The sequence below is a fragment of the Mobula hypostoma genome, unplaced genomic scaffold (assembly GCF_963921235.1).
Source record: "Mobula hypostoma unplaced genomic scaffold, sMobHyp1.1 scaffold_172, whole genome shotgun sequence".
Taxonomy (NCBI): Eukaryota; Metazoa; Chordata; class Chondrichthyes; order Myliobatiformes; family Myliobatidae; genus Mobula; species Mobula hypostoma.
In genome coordinates this window covers 30,826-54,387 of record NW_026948217.1, presented here as the reverse complement: position 1 = coordinate 54,387, position 23,562 = coordinate 30,826, and the positions used below count along the sequence as shown (strand labels likewise).

The following is a 23,562-nucleotide window of genomic DNA, read 5'->3' as shown; positions in this document are numbered from 1 at the left end:
CACCCTGAACATCAACACTACCCAATCACTGACCGTGTAACACCCTGAACATCAACACTACCCAATCACTCACCGTGTAACACCCTGAACATCAACACTACCCAATCACTGACCGTGTAACACCCTGAACATCAACACTACCCAATCACTCACCGTGTAACACCCTGACCATCAACACTACCCAATCACTGACAGTGTAACACCCTGACTATCAACACTACCCAATCACTCACCGTGTAACACCCTGAACATCAACACTACCCAATCACTGACCGTGTAACACCCTGAACATCAACACTACCCAATCACTGACCGTGTAACACCCTGAACATCAACACTACCCAATCACTGACCGTGTAACACCCTGAACATCGACACTACCCAATCACTGATCCTGTAACACCCTGAACATCAACACTACCCAATCACTGACCGTGTAACACCCTGAACATCGACACTACCCAATCACTGACTGTGTAACACCCTGAACATCAACACTACCCAATCACTGACCGTGTAACACCCTGAACATCAACACTACCCAATCACTGACCGTGTAACACCCTGAACATCAACACTACCCAATCACTGACCGTGTAACACCCTGAACATCAACACTACCCAATCACTCACCGTGTAACACCCTGAACATCAACACTACCCAATCACTGACCGTGTAACACCCTGAACATCAACACTACCCAATCACTGACCGTGTAACACCCTGAACATCAACACTACCCAATCACTCACCGTGTAACACCCTGAACATCAACACTACCCAATCACTGACCGTGTAACACCCTGAACATCAACACTACCCAATCACTCACCGTGTAACACCCTGAACATCAACACTACCCAATCACTCACTGTGTAACACCCTGAACATCAACACTACCCAATCACTCACCGTGTAACACCCTGAACATCAACACTACCCAATCACTGACCGTGTAACACCCTGAACATCAACACTACCCAATCACTGACCGTGTAACACCCTGAACATCAACACTACCCAATCACTGACCTTGTAACACCCTGAACATCAACACTACCCAATCACTGACCGTGTAACACCCTGAACATCAACACTACCCAATCACTGACAGTGTAACACCCTGACTATCAACACTACCCAATCACTCACCGTGTAACACCCTGAACATCAACACTACCCAATCACTGACCGTGTAACACCCTGAACATCAACACTACCCAATCACTGACCGTGTAACACCCTGAACATCAACACTACCCAATCACTGACCGTGTAACACCCTGAACATCAACACTACCCAATCACTGACCGTGTAACACCCTGAACATCAACACTACCCAATCACTCACCGTGTAACACCCTGAACATCAACACTACCCAATCACTGACCGTGTAACACCCTGAACATCAACACTACCCAATCACTGACCGTGTAACACCCTGAACATCGACACTACCCAATCACTCACCGTGTAACACCCTGAACATCAACACTACCCAATCACTGACCGTGTAACACCCTGAACATCAACACTACCCAATCACTCACCGTGTAACACCCTGAACATCAACACTACCCAATCACTCACTGTGTAACACCCTGAACATCAACACTACCCAATCACTCACCGTGTAACACCCTGAACATCAACACTACCCAATCACTGACCGTGTAACACCCTGAACATCAACACTACCCAATCACTCACCGTGTAACACCCTGAACATCAACACTACCCAATCACTCACTGTGTAACACCCTGAACATCAACACTACCCAATCACTCACCGTGTAACACCCTGAACATCAACACTACCCAATCACTGACCGTGTAACACCCTGAACATCAACACTACCCAATCACTCACCGTGTAACACCCTGAACATCAACACTACCCAATCACTGACCGTGTAACACCCTGAACATCAACACCACCCAATCACTCACCGTGTAACACCCTGAACATCAACACTACCCAATCACTCACCGTGTAACACCCTGAACATCAACACTACCCAATCACTCACCGTGTAACACCCTGAACATCAACACTACCCAATCACTGACCGTGTAACACCCTGAACATCAACACTACCCAATCACTGACCGTGTAACACCGTGAACATCAACACTACCCAATCACTCACCGTGTAACACCCTGAACATCAACACTACCCAATCACTCACCGTGTAATACCCTGAACATCAACACTACCCAATCACTCACCGTGTAACACCCTGACCATCAACACTACCCAATCACTCACTGTGTAACACCCTGAACATCAACACTACCCAATCACTCACCGTGTAACACCCTGAACATCAACACTACCCAATCACTCACCGTGTAACACCCTGACCATCAACACTACCCAATCACTCACTGTGTAACACCCTGAACATCAACACTACCCAATCACTCACCGTGTAACACCCTGAACATCAACACTACCCAATCACTGACAGTGTAACACCCTGAACATCAACACTAACCAATCACTGACTGTGTAACACCCTGAACATCAACACTACCCAATCACTCACCGTGTAACACCCTGAATATCAATACTACCCAATCACTCACTGTGTAACACCCTGACTATCAACACTACCCAATCACTGACTGTGTAACACCCTGAACATCGACACTACCCAATCACTCACTGTGTAACACCCTGAATATCAACACCACCCAATCACTCACCGTGTAACACCCTGAACATCGACACTACCCAATCACTCACTGTGTAACACCCTGAACATCAACACTACCCAATCACTGCCGTGTAACACCCTGAATATCAACACTACCCAATCACTGGCCGTGTAACACCCTGAACATCAACACTACCCAATCACTCACCGTGTAACACCCTGAACATCAACACTACCCAATCACTGACCGTGTAACACCCTGAACATCAACACTACCCAATCACTCACCGTGTAACACCCTGAACATCGACACTACCCAATCACTCACTGTGTAACACCCTGAACATCAACACTACCCAATCACTCACCGTGTAACACCCTGAACATCAACACTACCCAATCACTGACCGTGTAACACCCTGAATATCAACACTACCCAATCACTGACCGTGTAACACCCTGAACATCCGCACTACCCAATCACTCACCGTGTAACACCCTGAACATCAACACTACCCAATCACTGACCGTGTAACACCCTGAACATCAACACCACCCAATCACTCACCGTGTTACACCCTGAACATCAACACTACCCAATCACTGACCGTGTAACACCCTGAACATCGACACTACCCAATCACTGACCGTGTAACACCCTGAACATCGACACTACCCAATCACTGATCATGTAACACCCTGAACATCGACACTACCCAATCACTGACAGTGTAACACCCTGACTATCAACACTACCCAATCACTCACCGTGTAACACCCTGAACATCAACACTACCCAATCACTGACCGTGTAACACCCTGAACATCAACACTACCCAATCACTGACCGTGTAACACCCTGAACATCAACACTACCCAATCACTGACCGTGTAACACCCTGAACATCGACACTACCCAATCACTGATCGTGTAACACCCTGAACATCGACACTACCCAATCACTGACCGTGTAACACCCTGAACATCGACACTACCCAATCACTGACCGTGTAACACCCTGAACATCAACACTACCCAATCACTGACCGTGTAACACCCTGAACATCAACACTACCCAATCACTGACCGTGTAACACCCTGAACATCAACACTACCCAATCACTGACCGTGTAACACCCTGAACATCGACACTACCCAATCACTCACCGTGTAACACCCTGAACATCAACACTACCCAATCACTGACCGTGTAACACCCTGAATATCAACACTACCCAATCACTGGCCGTGTAACACCCTGAACATCAACACTACCCAATCACTCACCGTGTAACACCCTGAATATCAACACTACCCAATCACTGACCGTGTAACACCCTGAACATCAACACTACCCAATCACTCACCGTGTAACACCCTGAACATCGACACTACCCAATCACTCACTGTGTAACACCCTGAACATCAACACTACCCAATCACTCACCGTGTAACACCCTGAACATCAACACTACCCAATCACTGACCGTGTAACACCCTGAATATCAACACTACCCAATCACTGACCGTGTAATACCCTGAACATCCGCACTACCCAATCACTCACCGTGTAACACCCTGACCATCAACACTACCCAATCACTGACCGTGTAACACCCTGAACATCAACACCACCCAATCACTCACCGTGTAACACCCTGAACATCAACACTACCCAATCACTGACCGTGTAACACCCTGAACATCGACACTACCCAATCACTGACCGGGTAACACCCTGAACATCGACACTACCCAATCACTGATCATGTAACACCCTGAACATCGACACTACCCAATCACTGACCGGGTAACACCCTGAACATCGACACTACCCAATCACTGACCGTGTAACACCCTGAACATCGACACTACCCAATCACTGACCGGGTAACACCCTGAACATCAACACTACCCAATCACTGACCGTGTAACACCCTGAACATCAACACTACCCAATCACTGACCGTGTAACACCCTGAACATCAACACTACCCAATCACTCACCGTGTAACACCCTGAACATCAACACTACCCAATCACTGACCGTGTAACACCCTGAACATCAACACTACCCAATCACTGACCGTGTAACACCCTGAACATCAACACTACCCAATCACTGACAGTGTAACACCCTGACTATCAACACTACCCAATCACTCACCGTGTAACACCCTGAACATCAACACTACCCAATCACTGACCGTGTAACACCCTGAACATCAACACTACCCAATCACTGACCGTGTAACACCCTGAACATCAACACTACCCAATCACTGACCGTGTAACACCCTGAACATCGACACTACCCAATCACTGATCATGTAACACCCTGAACATCGACACTAGCCAATCACTGACCGGGTAACACCCTGAACATCGACACTATCCAATCACTGACCGTGTAACACCCTGAACATCGACACTACCCAATCACTGACCGTGTAACACCCTGAACATCAACACTACCCAATCACTGACCGTGTAACACCCTGAACATCAACACTACCCAATCACTGACCGTGTAACACCCTGAACATCGACACTACCCAATCACTCACCGTGTAACACCCTGAACATCAACACTACCCAATCACTGACCGTGTAACACCCTGAACATCAACACTACCCAATCACTGACCGTGTAACACCCTGAACATCAACACTACCCAATCACTGACAGTGTAACACCCTGACTATCAACACTACCCAATCACTCACCGTGTAACACCCTGAACATCAACACTACCCAATCACTGACCGTGTAACACCCTGAACATCAACACTACCCAATCACTGACCGTGTAACACCCTGAACATCAACACTACCCAATCACTCACCGTGTAACACCCTGACCATCAACACTACCCAATCACTCACTGTGTAACACCCTGAACATCAACACTACCCAATCACTGACCGTGTAACACCCTGAACATCAACACTACCCAATCACTCACCGTGTAACACCCTGAACATCAACACTACCCAATCACTGACAGTGTAACACCCTGAACATCAACACTAACCAATCACTGACTGTGTAACACCCTGAACATCAACACTACCCAATCACTCACCGTGTAACACCCTGAATATCAACACCACCCAATCACTCACCGTGTAACACCCTGAACATCGACACTACCCTATCACTCACTGTGTAACACCCTGAACATCAACACTACCCAATCAGTGACCGTGTAACACCCTGAATATCAACACTACCCAATCACTGACCGTGTAACACCCTGAACATCAACACTACCCAATCACTCACCGTGTAACACCCTGAATATCAACACTACCCAATCACTGACCGTGTAACACCCTGAACATCAACACTACCCAATCACTCACCGTGTAACACCCTGAACATCGACACTACCCAATCACTCACTGTGTAACACCCTGAACATCAACACTACCCAATCACTCACCGTGTAACACCCTGAACATCAACACTACCCAATCACTGACCGTGTAACACCCTGAATATCAACACTACCCAATCACTGACCGTGTAATACCCTGAACATCCGCACTACCCAATCACTCACCGTGTAACACCCTGAACATCAACACTACCCAATCACTGACCGTGTAACACCCTGAACATCAACACCACCCAATCACTCACCGTGTAACACCCTGAACATCAACACTACCCAATCACTGACCGTGTAACACCCTGAACATCGACACTACCCAATCACTGACCGGGTAACACCCTGAACATCGACACTACCCAATCACTGATCATGTAACACCCTGAACATCGACACTACCCAATCACTGACCGTGTAACACCCTGAACATCGACACTACCCAATCACTGACCGTGTAACACCCTGAACATCGACACTACCCAATCACTGACCGTGTAACACCCTGAACATCAACACTACCCAATCACTGACCGTGTAACACCCTGAACATCAACACTACCCAATCACTGACCGTGTAACACCCTGAACATCGACACTACCCAATCACTCAGCGTGTAACACCCTGAACATCAACACTACCCAATCACTGACCGTGTAACACCCTGAACATCAACACTACCCAATCACTGACCGTGTAACACCCTGAACATCAACACTACCCAATCACTGACAGTGTATCCCTGACTATCAACACTACCCAATCACTCACCGTGTAACACCCTGAACATCAACACTACCCAATCACTGACCGTGTAACACCCTGAACATCAACACTACCCAATCACTGACCGTGTAACACCCTGAACATCAACACTACCCAATCACTGACCGTGTAACACCCTGAACATCGACACTACCCAATCACTGATCATGTAACACCCTGAACATCGACACTACCCAATCACTGACCGGGTAACACCCTGAACATCGACACTACCCAATCACTGACCGCGTAACACCCTGAACATCGACACTACCCAATCACTGACCGTGTAACACCCTGAACATCAACACTACCCAATCACTGACCGTGTAACACCCTGAACATCAACACTACCCAATCACTGACCGTGTAACACCCTGAACATCGACACTACCCAATCACTGACCGTGTAACACCCTGAATATCGACACTACCCAATCACTGACCGTGTAACACCCTGAACATCAACACTACCCAATCACTGACCGTGTAACACCCTGAACATCAACACTACCCAATCACTGACAGTGTAACACCCTGACTATCAACACTACCCAATCACTCACCGTGTAACACCCTGAACATCAACACTACCCAATCACTGACCGTGTAACACCCTGAACATCAACACTACCCAATCACTGACCGTGTAACACCCTGAACATCAACACTACCCAATCACTGACCGTGTAACACCCTGAACATCAACACTACCCAATCACTGACCGTGTAACACCCTGAACATCAACACTACCCAATCACTCACCGTGTAACACCCTGAACATCAACACTACCCAATCACTGACCGTGTAACACCCTGAACATCAACACTACCCAATCACTGACCGTGTAACACCCTGAACATCAACACCACCCAATCACTGACCGTGTAACACCCTGAACATCAACAATAACCAATCACTCACCGTGTAACACCCTGAACATCAACACTACCCAATCACTGACCGTGTAACACCCTGAACATCAACACTAACCAATCACTGACCGTGTAACACCCTGAACATCGACACTACCCAATCACTCACCGTGTAACACCCTGAACATCAACACTACCCAATCACTGACCGTGTAACACCCTGAACATCAACACTACCCAATCACTCACCGTGTAACACCCTGAACATCAACACTACCCAATCACTCACTGTGTAACACCCTGAACATCAACACTACCCAATCACTCACCGTGTAACACCCTGAACATCAACACTACCCAATCACTGACCGTGTAACACCCTGAACATCAACACTACCCAATCACTCACCGTGTTACACCCTGAACATCAACACTACCCAATCACTCACTGTGTAACACCCTGAACATCAACACTACCCAATCACTCACCGTGTAACACCCTGAACATCAACACTACCCAATCACTGACCGTGTAACACCCTGAACATCAACACTACCCAATCACTCACCGTGTAACACCCTGAACATCAACACTACCCAATCACTGACCGTGTAACACCCTGAACATCAACACTACCCAATCACTCACCGTGTAACACCCTGAACATCAACACTACCCAATCACTCACCGTGTAACACCCTGAACATCAACACTACCCAATCACTCACCGTGTAACACCCTAAACATCAACACTACCCAATCACTGACCGTGTAACACCCTGAACATCAACACTACCCAATCAATGACCGTGTAACACCCTGAACATCAACACTACCCAATCACTCACCGTGTAACACCCTGAACATCAACACTACCCAATCACTCACCGTGTAATACCCTGAACATCAACACTACCCAATCACTCACCGTGTAACACCCTGACCATCAACACTACCCAATCACTCACTGTGTAACACCCTGAACATCAACACTACCCAATCACTCACCGTGTAATACCCTGAACATCAACACTACCCAATCACTCACCGTGTAACACCCTGACCATCAACACTACCCAATCACTCACTGTGTAACACCCTGAACATCAACACTACCCAATCACTCACCGTGTAATACCCTGAACATCAACACTACCCAATCACTGACAGTGTAACACCCTGAATATCAACACTACCCAATCACTCACTGTGTAACACCCTGACTATCAACACTACCCAATCACTGACTGTGTAACACCCTGAATATCAACACTACCCAATCACTCACCGTGTAACACCCTGAATATCAACACCACCCAATCACTCACCGTGTAACACCCTGAACATCGACACTACCCAATCACTCACTGTGTAACACCCTGAACATCAACACTACCCAATCACTGACCGTGTAACACCCTGAATATCAACACTACCCAATCACTGACCGTGTAACACCCTGAACATCAACACTACCCAATCACTCACCGTGTAACACCCTGACCATCAACACTACCCAATCACTCACTGTGTAACACCCTGAACATCAACACTACCCAATCACTCACCGTGTAATACCCTGAACATCAACACTACCCAATCACTGACAGTGTAACACCCTGAACATCAACACTAACCAATCACTGACTGTGTAACACCCTGAACATCAACACTACCCAATCACTCACCGTGTAACACCCTGAATATCAATACTACCCAATCACTCACTGTGTAACACCCTGACTATCAACACTACCCAATCACTGACTGTGTAACACCCTGAATATCAACACTACCCAATCACTCACCGTGTAACACCCTGAATATCAACACCACCCAATCACTCACCGTGTAACACCCTGAACATCGACACTACCCAATCACTCACTGTGTAACACCCTGAACATCAACACTACCCAATCACTGCCGTGTAACACCCTGAATATCAACACTACCCAATCACTGGCCGTGTAACACGCTGAACATCAACACTACCCAATCACTCACCGTGTAACACCCTGAATATCAACACTACCCAATCACTGACCGTGTAACACCCTGAACATCAACACTACCCAATCACTCATCGTGTAACACCCTGAACATCGACACTACCCAATCACTCACTGTGTAACACCCTGAACATCAACACTACCCAATCACTCACCGTGTAACACCCTGAACATCAACACTACCCAATCACTGACCGTTTAACACCCTGAATATCAACACTACCCAATCACTGACCGTGTAATACCCTGAACATCCGCACTACCCAATCACTCACCGTGTAACACCCTGAACATCAACACTACCCAATCACTGACCGTGTAACACCCTGAACATCAACACCACCCAATCACTCACCGTGTTACACCCTGAACATCAACACTACCCAATCACTGACCGTGTAACACCCTGAACATCGACACTACCCAATCACTGACCGGGTAACACCCTGAACATCGACACTACCCAATCACTGATCATGTAACACCCTGAACATCGACACTACCCAATCACTGACAGTGTAACACCCTGACTATCAACACTACCCAATCACTCACCGTGTAACACCCTGAACATCAACACTACCCAATCACTGACCGTGTAACACCCTGAACATCGACACTGCCCAATCACTGACCGTGTAACACCCTGAACATCAACACTACCCAATCACTGACCGTGTAACACCCTGAACATCGACACTACCCAATCACTGATCGTGTAACACCCTGAACATCGACACTACCCAATCACTGACCGGGTAACACCCTGAACATCGACACTACCCAATCACTGACCGTGTAACACCCTGAACATCGACACTACCCAATCACTGACCGGGTAACACCCTGAACATCAACACTACCCAATCACTGACCGTGTAACACCCTGAACATCAACACTACCCAATCACTGACCGTGTAACACCCTGAACATCGACACTACCCAATCACTCACCGTGTAACACCCTGAATATCAACACTACCCAATCACTGACCGTGTAACACCCTGAATATCAACACTACCCAATCACTGGCCGTGTAACACGCTGAACATCAACACTACCCAATCACTCACCGTGTAACACCCTGAATATCAACACTACCCAATCACTGACCGTGTAACACCCTGAACATCAACACTACCCAATCACTCACCGTGTAACACCCTGAACATCGACACTACCCAATCACTCACTGTGTAACACCCTGAACATCAACACTACCCAATCACTCACCGTGTAACACCCTGAACATCAACACTACCCAATCACTGACCGTGTAACACCCTGAATATCAACACTACCCAATCACTGACAGTGTAATACCCTGAACATCCGCACTACCCAATCACTCACCGTGTAACACCCTGAACATCAACACTACCCAATCACTGACCGTGTAACACCCTGAACATCAACACCACCCAATCACTCACCGTGTTACACCCTGAACATCAACACTACCCAATCACTGACCGTGTAACACCCTGAACATCGACACTACCCAATCACTGACCGGGTAACACCCTGAACATCGACACTACCCAATCACTGATCATGTAACACCCTGAACATCGACACTACCCAATCACTGACCGGGTAACACCCTGAACATCGACACTACCCAATCACTGACCGTGTAACAACCTGAACATCGACACTACCCAATCACTGACCGGGTAACACCCTGAACATCAACACTACCCAATCACTGACCGTGTAACACCCTGAACATCAACACTACCCAATCACTGACCGTGTAACACCCTGAACATCGACACTACCCAATCACTCACCGTGTAACACCCTGAATATCAACACTACCCAATCACTGACCGTGTAACACCCTGAACATCAACACTACCCAATCACTGACCGTGTAACACCCTGAACATCAACACTACCCAATCACTGACAGTGTAACACCCTGACTATCAACACTACCCAATCACTCACCGTGTAACACCCTGAACATCAACACTACCCAATCACTGACCGTGTAACACCCTGAACATCAACACTGCCCAATCACTGACCGTGTAACACCCTGAACATCAACACTACCCAATCACTGACCGTGTAACACCCTGAACATCGACACTACCCAATCACTGATCATGTAACACCCTGAACATCGACACTACCCAATCACTGACCGGGTAACACCCTGAACATCGACACTATCCAATCACTGACCGAGTAACACCCTGAACATCGACACTACCCAATCACTGACCGGGTAACACCCTGAACATCAACACTACCCAATCACTGACCGTGTAACACCCTGAACATCAACACTACCCAATCACTGACCGTGTAACACCCTGAACATCGACACTACCCAATCACTCACCGTGTAACACCCTGAATATCAACACTACCCAATCACTGACCGTGTAACACCCTGAACATCAACACTACCCAATCACTGACCGTGTAACACCCTGAACATCAACACTACCCAATCACTGACAGTTTAACACCCTGACTATCAACACTACCCAATCACTCACCGTGTAACACCCTGAACATCAACACTACCCAATCACTGACCGTGTAACACCCTGAACATCAACACTACCCAATCACTGACCGTGTAACACCCTGAACATCAACACTACCCAATCACTCACCGTGTAACACCCTGACCATCAACACTACCCAATCACTCACTGTGTAACACCCTGAACATCAACACTACCCAATCACTGACCGTGTAACACCCTGAACATCAACACTACCCAATCACTCACCGTGTAATACCCTGAACATCAACACTACCCAATCACTGACAGTGTAACACCCTGAACATCAACACTAACCAATCACTGACTGTGTAACACCCTGAACATCAACACTACCCAATCACTCACCGTGTAACACCCTGAATATCAACACCACCCAATCACTCACCGTGTAACACCCTGAACATCGACACTACCCTATCACTCACTGTGTAACACCCTGAACATCAACACTACCCAATCAGTGACCGTGTAACACCCTGAATATCAACACTACCCAATCACTGACCGTGTAACACCCTGAACATCAACACTACCCAATCACTCACCGTGTAACACCCTGAATATCAACACTACCCAATCACTGACCGTGTAACACCCTGAACATCAACACTACCCAATCACTCACCGTGTAACACCCTGAACATCGACACTACCCAATCACTCACTGTGTAACACCCTGAACATCAACACTACCCAATCACTCACCGTGTAACACCCTGAACATCAACACTACCCAATCACTGACCGTGTAACACCCTGAATATCAACACTACCCAATCACTGACCGTGTAATACCCTGAACATCCGCACTACCCAATCACTCACCGTGTAACACCCTGAACATCAACACTACCCAATCACTGACCGTGTAACACCCTGAACATCAACACCACCCAATCACTCACCGTGTAACACCCTGAACATCAACACTACCCAATCACTGACCGCGTAACACCCTGAACATCGACACTACCCAATCACTGACCGGGTAACACCCTGAACATCGACACTACCCAATCACTGATCATGTAACACCCTGAACATCGACACTACCCAATCACTGACCGTGTAACACCCTGAACATCGACACTACCCAATCACTGACCGTGTAACACCCTGAACATCGACACTACCCAATCACTGACCGGGTAACACCCTGAACATCAACACTACCCAATCACTGACCGTGTAACACCCTGAACATCAACACTACCCAATCACTGACCGTGTAACACCCTGAACATCGACACTACCCAATCACTCAGCGTGTAACACCCTGAATATCAACACTACCCAATCACTGACCGTGTAACACCCTGAACATCAACACTACCCAATCACTGACCGTGTAACACCCTGAACATCAACACTACCCAATCACTGACAGTGTATCCCTGACTATCAACACTACCCAATCACTCACCGTGTAACACCCTGAACATCAACACTACCCAATCACTGACCGTGTAACACCCTGAACATCAACACTACCCAATCACTGACCGTGTAACACCCTGAACATCAACACTACCCAATCACTGACCGTGTAACACCCTGAACATCGACACTACCCAATCACTGATCATGTAACACCCTGAACATCGACACTACCCAATCACTGACCGGGTAACACCCTGAACATCGACACTACCCAATCACTGACCGCGTAACACCCTGAACATCGACACTACCCAATCACTGACCGGGTAACACCCTGAACATCAACACTACCCAATCACTGACCGTGTAACACCCTGAACATCAACACTACCCAATCACTGACCGTGTAACACCCTGAACATCGACACTACCCAATCACTGACCGTGTAACACCCTGAACATCGACACTACCCAATCACTGACCGTGTAACACCCTGAACATCAACACTACCCAATCACTGACCGTATAACACCCTGAATATCGACACTACCCAATCACTGACCGTGTAACACCCTGAACATCAACACTACCCAATCACTGACCGTGTAACACCCTGAACATCAACACTACCCAATCACTGACAGTGTAACACCCTGACTATCAACACTACCCAATCACTCACCGTGTAACACCCTGAACATCAACACTACCCAATCACTGACCGTGTAACACCCTGAACATCAACACTACCCAATCACTGACCGTGTAACACCCTGAACATCAACACTACCCAATCACTGACCGTGTAACACCCTGAACATCAACACTACCCAATCACTGACCGTGTAACACCCTGAACATCAACACTACCCAATCACTCACCGTGTAACACCCTGAATATCAACACTACCCAATCACTGACCGTGTAACACCCTGAACATCAACACCACCCAATCACTGACCGTGTAACACCCTGAACATCAACAATAACCAATCACTCACCGTGTAACACCCTGAACATCAACACTACCCAATCACTGACCGTGTAACACCCTGAACATCAACACTAACCAATCACTGACCGTGTAACACCCTGAACATCGACACTACCCAATCACTCACCGTGTAACACCCTGAACATCAACACTACCCAATCACTGACCGTGTAACACCCTGAACATCAACACTACCCAATCACTCACCGTGTAACACCCTGAACATCAACACTACCCAATCACTCACTGTGTAACACCCTGAACATCAACACTACCCAATCACTCACCGTGTAACACCCTGAACATCAACACTACCCAATCACTGACCGTGTAACACCCTGAACATCAACACTACCCAATCACTCACCGTGTTACACCCTGAACATCAACACTACCCAATCACTCACTGTGTAACACCCTGAACATCAACACTACCCAATCACTCACCGTGTAACACCCTGAACATCAACACTACCCAATCACTGACCGTGTAACACCCTGAACATCAACACTACCCAATCACTCACCGTGTAACACCCTGAACATCAACACTACCCAATCACTGACCGTGTAACACCCTGAACATCAACACTACCCAATCACTCACCGTGTAACACCCTAAACATCAACACTACCCAATCACTCACCGTGTAATACCCTGAACATCAACACTACCCAATCACTCACCGTGTAACACCCTAAACATCAACACTACCCAATCACTGACCGTGTAACACCCTGAACATCAACACTACCCAATCAATGACCGTGTAACACCCTGAACATCAACACTACCCAATCACTCACCGTGTAACACCCTGAACATCAACACTACCCAATCACTCACCGTGTAATACCCTGAACATCAACACTACCCAATCACTCACCGTGTAACACCCTGACCATCAACACTACCCAATCACTCACTGTGTAACACCCTGAACATCAACACTACCCAATCACTCACCGTGTAATACCCTGAACATCAACACTACCCAATCACTCACCGTGTAACACCCTGACCATCAACACTACCCAATCACTCACTGTGTAACACCCTGAACATCAACACTACCCAATCACTCACCGTGTAATACCCTGAACATCAACACTACCCAATCACTGACAGTGTAACACCCTGAATATCAACACTACCCAATCACTCACTGTGTAACACCCTGACTATCAACACTACCCAATCACTGACTGTGTAACACCCTGAATATCAACACTACCCAATCACTCACCGTGTAACACCCTGAATATCAACACCACCCAATCACTCACCGTGTAACACCCTGAACATCGACACTACCCAATCACTCACTGTGTAACACCCTGAACATCAACACTACCCAATCACTGACCGTGTAACACCCTGAATATCAACACTACCCAATCACTGACCGTGTAACACCCTGAACATCAACACTACCCAATCACTCACCGTGTAACACCCTGAATATCGACACTACCCAATCACTGACCGTGTAACACCCTGAACATCAACACTACCCAATCACTCACCGTGTAACACCCTGAACATCGACACTACCCAATCACTCACTGTGTAACACCCTGAACATCAACACTACCCAATCACTCATCGTGTAACACCCTGAACATCAACACTACCCAATCACTGACCGTGTAACACCCTGAATATCAACACTACCCAATCACTGACCGTGTAATACCCTGAACATCCGCACTACCCAATCACTCACCGTGTAACACCCTGAACATCAACACTACCCAATCACTGACCGTGTAACATCCTGAACATCAACACCACCCAATCACTCACCGTGTAACACCCTGAACATCGACACTACCCAATCACTGACCGTGTAACACCCTGAACATCGACACTACCCAATCACTGACCGGGTAACACCCTGAACATCGACACTACCCAATCACTGATCATGTAACACCCTGAACATCGACACTACCCAATCACTGACCGGGTAACAGCCTGAACATCGACACTACCCAATCACTGACCGTGTAACACCCTGAACATCGACACTACCCAATCACTGACCGGGTAACACCCTGAACATCAACACTACCCAATCACTGACCGTGTAACACCCTGAACATCAACACTACCCAATCACTGACCGTGTAACACCCTGAACATCGACACTACCCAATCACTCACCGTGTAACACCCTGAACATCAACACTACCCAATCACTGACCGTGTAACACCCTGAACATCAACACTACCCAATCACTGACCGTGTAACACCCTGAACATCAACACTACCCAATCACTGACAGTGTAACACCCTGACTATCAACACTACCCAATCACTCACCGTGTAACACCCTGAACATCAACACTACCCAATCACTGACCGTGTAACACCCTGAACATCAACACTACCCAATCACTGACCGTGTAACACCCTGAACATCAACACTACCCAATCACTGACCGTGTAACACCCTGAACATCGACACTACCCAATCACTGATCATGTAACACCCTGAACATCGACACTACCCAATCACTGACCGGGTAACACCCTGAACATCGACACTACCCAATCACTGACCGTGTAACACCCTGAACATCGACACTACCCAATCACTGACCGGGTAACACCCTGAACATCAACACTACCCAATCACTGACCGTGTAACACCCTGAACATCAACACTACCCAATCACTGACCGTGTAACACCCTGAACATCGACACTACCCAATCACTCACCGTGTAACACCCTGAATATCAACACTACCCAATCACTGACCGTGTAACACCCTGAACATCAACACTACCCAATCACTCACCGTGTAACACCCTGACCATCAACACTACCCAATCACTGACAGTGTAACACCCTGACTATCAACACTACCCAATCACTCACCGTGTAACACCCTGAACATCAACACTACCCAATCACTGACCGTGTAACACCCTGAACATCAACACTACCCAATCACTGACCGTGTAACACCCTGAACATCAACACTACCCAATCACTGACCGTGTAACACCCTGAACATCAACACTACCCAATCACTCACCGTGTAACACCCTGACCATCAACACTACCCAATCACTCACCGTGTAACACCCTGAACATCAACACTACCCAATCACTGACCGTGTAACACCCTGAACATCAACACTACCCAATCACTCACCGTGTAATACCCTGAACATCAACACTACCCAATCACTGACAGTGTAACACCCTGAACATCAACACTAACCAATCACTGACTGTGTAACACCCTGAACATCAACACTACCCAATCACTGACCGTGTAACACCCTGAACATCAACACTACCCAATCACTGACCGTGTAACACCCTGAACATCAACACTACCCAATCACTGACCGTGTAACACCCTGAACATCAACACTACCCAATCACTCACCGTGTAACACCCTGAACATCAACACTACCCAATCACTGACCGTGTAACACCCTGACTATCAACACTACCCAATCACTCACCGTGTAACACCCTGAACATCAACACTACCCAATCACTGACCGTGTAACACCCTGAACATCAACACTACCCAATCACTGACCGTGTAACACCCTGAACATCAACACTACCCAATCACTGACCGTGTAACACCCTGAACATCAACACTACCCAATCACTGACCGTGTAACACCCTGAACATCAACACTACCCAATCACTCACTGTGTAACACCCTGAACATCAACACTACCCAATCACTGACCGTGTAACACCCTGAACATCAACACTACCCAATCACTGACCGTGTAACACCCTGAACATCAACACTACCCAATCACTGTGTCGAAATACTCACCCCTTTAATTTTTTCCCCCCATTCTCCTATCTTGTATCACTATTTTTCGGCGCTGCCCTTCCCGCCGACTCTGGGGACAATGTCTGCGAAATTCCCCCCTATCGATTCCTGTCGACAATCTCCCGTGCGTTACTCGGTTAGGATGAGTTTGTGTTCTGACTGTTTCTACCTCTCTCTCTCTCTGCCTAAACCCCCTCCCACTCTCCCTCCCTCCCTCTATCATCCCCCTTTCCCCCTGTCCCACCACCATTACCCCGCCACGCCTTTCCTTGCCCCAATTCACCCATTCCTCTCCCCCCTCTCCCACCCTCCACGTCTTCCTAATCCTGCCCCTCCCTTCCCCTCCGCTCCTGCATTCCGCCCCTCAATTCGTCCCTCCCTCCACATATCCTATTGCTCTCCCTCAATCCCCGCCATTTCTTCCTCGCTCCTTACCCGCTCCCTCTCTCTCTCCTCTCCCCTAACTCTTCTCTCCACCGTCACCCGATTTTCCTCTGTCGTCCACGCTCTCTCCTCATCCTTGCTTTCTCTCTCTCCTCCACTCTGTTCCCTCCTTCCCCCTCTTCTGCCGCCCTCCCTTTCCCCGCGCCCCGTCCCGATTCCCTCCCGTTTGCCTCCGCCGCGCTCTCCCCTTTCCCTCTCTCCTTTCATCCCACGCGTGGGCGCTCTCCCTTTGCCTCCCCCCGCCCCCGGTGCTGCACCTCCCCCCACCCCCGCTCCTTTCCAATCCGCTCCCTCCCTCCCCCTCCCCGAGCTGCATCTTCCCCCCGCCGCCGTTCCTTTCCAATCCCCTCCCTCACTCCCCTCTCCCGGACTTTCCCCTCCCTCCTCACCCCTGTCGCTATCTGTACACCCGCCGTCTCCCCCATCTCTCGCTCCTGCCCTCCCTCCCGCTTCCGTCCCCTTCCGCTCCCTCCCGCCCTCTCCCCTTCTCCCCTCCCGCACTCTACCCTTCCCTCCCCTCCCGCCCTCTCCCCTTCCGTCCCCTCCCGCCCTCTCCCCATCTCCCCTCCCGTCCTCTCCCCTTCTCCCCTCCCGCCCTCTACCCTTCCATCCCCTCCCGCCCTCTCCCCTTCTCTCCTCCTGCCCTCTCCCCTTCCCTCCCCTCCCGCCCTCTCCTTCTCTCCCCTCCCGCCCTCTCCCCATCTCCCCTCCCGCCCTCTCCCCTTCTCCCCTCCCGCCCTCTACCCTTCCGTCCCCTCCCGCCCTCTCCCCTTCTCTCCTCCTGCCCTCTCCCCTTCCCTCCCCTCCCGCCCTCTCCCCTTCTCTCCCCTCCCGCCCTCTCCCCTTCTCCCCTCCCGCCCTCTCCCCTTCTCCCCTCCCGCCCTCTCCCCTTCTCTCCCCTCCCGCCCTCTCCCCTTCTCCCCTCCCGCCCTCTCCCCATCTCCCCTCCCGCCCTCTCCCCTTCTCCCCTCCCGCCCTCTACCCTTCCGTCCCCTCCCGCCCTCTCCCCTTCTCTCCTCCTGCCCTCTCCCCTTCCCTCCCCTCCCGCCCTCTCCCCTTCTCTCCCCTCCCGCCCTCTCCCCTTCTCCCCTCCCGCCCTCTCCCCTTCTCCCCTCCCGCCCTCTCCCCTTCTCTCCCCTCCCGCCCTCTCCCCTTCTCCCCTCCCGCCCTCTCCCCTTCTCCCCTCCCGCCCTCTCCCCTTCCCTCCCCTCCCGCCCTCTCCGCTTCTCTCCCCTCCCGCCCTCTCCCCTTCCCTCCCCTCCCGCCCTCTCCCCTTCTCCCCTCCCGCCCTCTCCGCTTCCCTCCCCTCCCGCCCTCTCCCCTTCTCCCCTCCCGCCCTCTCCCCATCCATCCCGTCCCGCCCTCTCGCCTCCTCTCCCGCTCCCTTCCGTTCCCCCCCATCTCTCACCCCTGCTCTCCCGCCCCCGCTCTCCTCTGCTGTCACGCACTCGCTCGTCCCCTCTCCCTCGCCTTCCTCCTCCGTCTCCCTCTCTCACTGCGCCGCGCCTCCCACCCCCCCTCGCCGCCCAATTTCCCTCCTGTGCATTCTCTCTCATCCGACCCGCCCCCCCCAAAAAAAAATGCTGCCTCTCCACTCGACCCACTCGCCCTCTCTCGCCGCCCTCAACCTACTCCCTTCCCTCCACCATCTCCCTCCTTTGCTCTTTCCCTCCGTCCCGGCCCCTTCCTTCGCCTCCTCGCTCCCTTCCTCTCCCCTCCCTTTGTGTCACGCTCCCCTGGCCCCCGCTCTCTCCCCTTCCTTTCCCTCCATCCCAAACCCTTCCCGATCCCTTCACCTCCTCCCTCCCTCCCTACCTTCCGTCTCCCTCCCCTATCGTGGCCTCCCCTCACCGTACGCCCTCTTCCACTCCCGTTCCCTCTATCATTTTCCACAACCCCCGCCCTCCCTCCCTCCCAGTCTGCGGGGCCTGCCACGTCCTCTCGGGCACGGGCCGCATCTTCGGCGGCTCCCTCGCACGGCCGGGCCAGATCCCGTGGCAGGTCCGCCTGCGGCTGCCCTCCATGGCGGGCGGCGGGGCGCTGCTGAGCGACGGGTGGGTGCTGACCGCCGCCCACGTCGTCGAGACGGCGCTCCGGCCCCTGATCATCGCCGGGGTCACCAACCTTAGGACCGCGGGGCGGGAGGAGCGGCAGGAGCTGGAGGCCGAGAAGGTATTTCTCCACCCGGGCTACCGCAAGCAGGTCCTGGGATACCCGAACTACGACAACGACGTGGCCCTGGTGAAGCTGAAGAGGAGGGCGAAGTTGGGCCCCACCGTGGCCCCGCTCTGCCTGCCCGGGCCTGGGGAGATCGAGGCACCCTCGGTCGGGACCCTGGGTCTGATCGCGGGCTGGGGCAGGACGGAGAATAATTCCCGGCGCTCCTACGACCTCCTCTCGGCCCGGATCCCGGTGGTGGACATGGACCTCTGCCGGCGGGGCGACTACGCAGGCCAGGCCCCCGTCTTCACGGAGAACATGGTGTGCGCCGGACTGCCCGGCACCGACTCCTGCCAGGGAGACAGCGGCGGGGCCTACGTCTTCCTGGGCTCCGGCGGCCGGTGCGTGGCCCGCGGGATCGTCTCCTTCGGGCCCCTGCAGTGTGGGAGCTACGGCGTGTACACTCAGCTGGGGAAGTACGCGGACTGGATGCGGGACGTGATGGCGGAGAACGGGCAGTGGGAGGACGACGAGTAGGGCGAACGGCCCGGCGAAATTTATGTCTACCCCACCACCACACCCCCTCCCCACCCCCCCCCCACACACACACACACACACACACACACACACACAATAAAATGAAATCAGACAGTCCTTGTACACACTGGAATTTAGAAGGATGAGAGGGGATCTGATTGAAACATATAAGATTATTAAGGGATTGGACACGCTGGAGGCCGGAAGCATGTTCTCCCTGATGGGTGAGTCCAGAACCAGAGGCCACAGTTTGAGAATAAGGGGTAGGCCATTTAGAACGGAGTTGAGGAAAAACTTTTTCACCCAGAGAGTGGTGGATATGTGGCCTGCTCTGCCCCAGAAGACAGTGGAGGCCAAGTCGCTGGATGCTTTCAAGAAAGAGTTAGATAGAGCTCTTAAAGGGATACGGGGAGAAGGCAGGAACTGGATACTGATTGTGTATGATCAGCCATGATCACAGTGAATGGCGGGGCTGGCTCGAAGGGCCGAATGGCCTACTCCTGCACCTATTGTCTGCTGTCTGTTGTCCACAAAATCTATTGCATGCAAACTCGAATAAACCAAGGTAATCGTGAAGAAAAATAATAATTAGCGGAGCTTTGTCAATTTCATCGACTCTGCTTCTATCTTCCACCCAGCTCTCAAGTTCACTGGGTCCATCCCGGACGCTTCTTCTCCCCTTTCTCGATCACTCGGTCTCCATCTCTGGAGACAGACTGTGCACTGACGTCTTCTACAAACCCACTGACTCTCATAACTACCTCGACTACACCTCGTCCCACCCCGCCACATGCAGAAATGCCATTCCCTATTCCCAGTTCCTCCGTCTCCGCCGCATCTGCTCCGAGGATGAGGTTTTCCGTTCCAGGACATCTCAAATGTCCTCTTTCTTTAAGGATCGTGGTTTCCCTTCTACAGCCATCAATGATGCCCTCACACGCATCTCCTCAATTTCCCGCACATTGGCCTTCACCCCATCTTCCCGCCACCACAACAGGGACAGAGTTCCCCTTGTCCTCACCTACCACCCCACCAGCCTCCGGATCCAGCACATTATCCTCCGCAACCTTCAACAGGATCCCACCACTAGGCACATCTTTCCCTCTCCACCCCTCTCCGCAGGGATCGGTCCCTCCGCGACTCCCCGGTCCACACGTCCCTCCCCACGGATCTCCCACCCGGCACCTATCCCTGTAAGCGCAAGTGCTACACCTGTCCCCACACCTCCTCTCTTGCCACCATTCAGGGCCCCAAACCCTCCTCCCAGGCGAGGCAACACTTCACCTGTGAGCCGTAAAATCAAAATACCCTGCAGGTGCTGGGGTCAAAGCAACACACACAGCACGCTGGAGGAACGCAGCAGGTCGGGCAGCATCCGTGGAAACGATCGGTCGACGTTTCGGGCCGGAACCCTTCGTCGGGACGGTAGGGGGAAGGGGGCAGAGGCCCCTATGAAGAAGGTGGGGGGAGGGTGGGAAGGAGAAGGCTGGTAGGTTCCAGGTGAAACACCAGTAAGGGGAAAGAGAAAGGGGTGAGGGGAGGGGAGGCAGGGAGGGGATAGGCAGGAAAGGTGAAGGAGGAATAGGGGAAAACACAATGGGTAGTAGAAGGAGGTGGAACTGTGAGGGAGGTGATAGGCAGCTGGGGGAGGGGGCAGAGTGACATAGGGATAGGGGAAGGGAGGGGGAGGGAATTACCAGAAGTTGGAGACCAAGGGGCTGGAGACTACCCAGACGGTATATGAGGTTTTGCTCCTCCAACCTGAGTTTAGCCTCATCATGACAGTAGAGGAGGCCATGTATGGAGATATCTGAATGGGAGCGGGGAGCAGAGTTGAAGTGGGTGGCTACCGGGAGATCCTGTCTGTTGTGGCGGACGGAGCGACCCCAGCTCCCACCTTCTTTATAGGGGCCTCTGCCCCCGTCCCTCTTCAGTCCTGACGAAGGGTTCCGGCCCGAAACGTCGGCCGATCTTTTCCACG

The 23,562-nt window shown here is 50.8% G+C and overlaps 1 protein-coding gene across 2 annotated transcripts in view; it reads left to right on the top strand.

The window, feature by feature from the left end:
• LOC134341913 (complement C1s subcomponent-like) overlaps positions 1–22,999 on the top strand; it is a 104,066-nt gene extending 81,067 nt beyond the window's left edge. For both annotated transcript variants that reach the window (XM_063039843.1, XM_063039844.1), the window contains exon 11: positions 20,803–22,999. In XM_063039843.1, coding sequence (XP_062895913.1) covers positions 20,803–21,581 — 779 coding nt within the window. In that variant the 3' untranslated portion in view covers positions 21,582–22,999. The remainder of the gene's footprint in view (positions 1–20,802) is intronic.
• Positions 23,000–23,562: the final 563 nt, after the last annotated feature.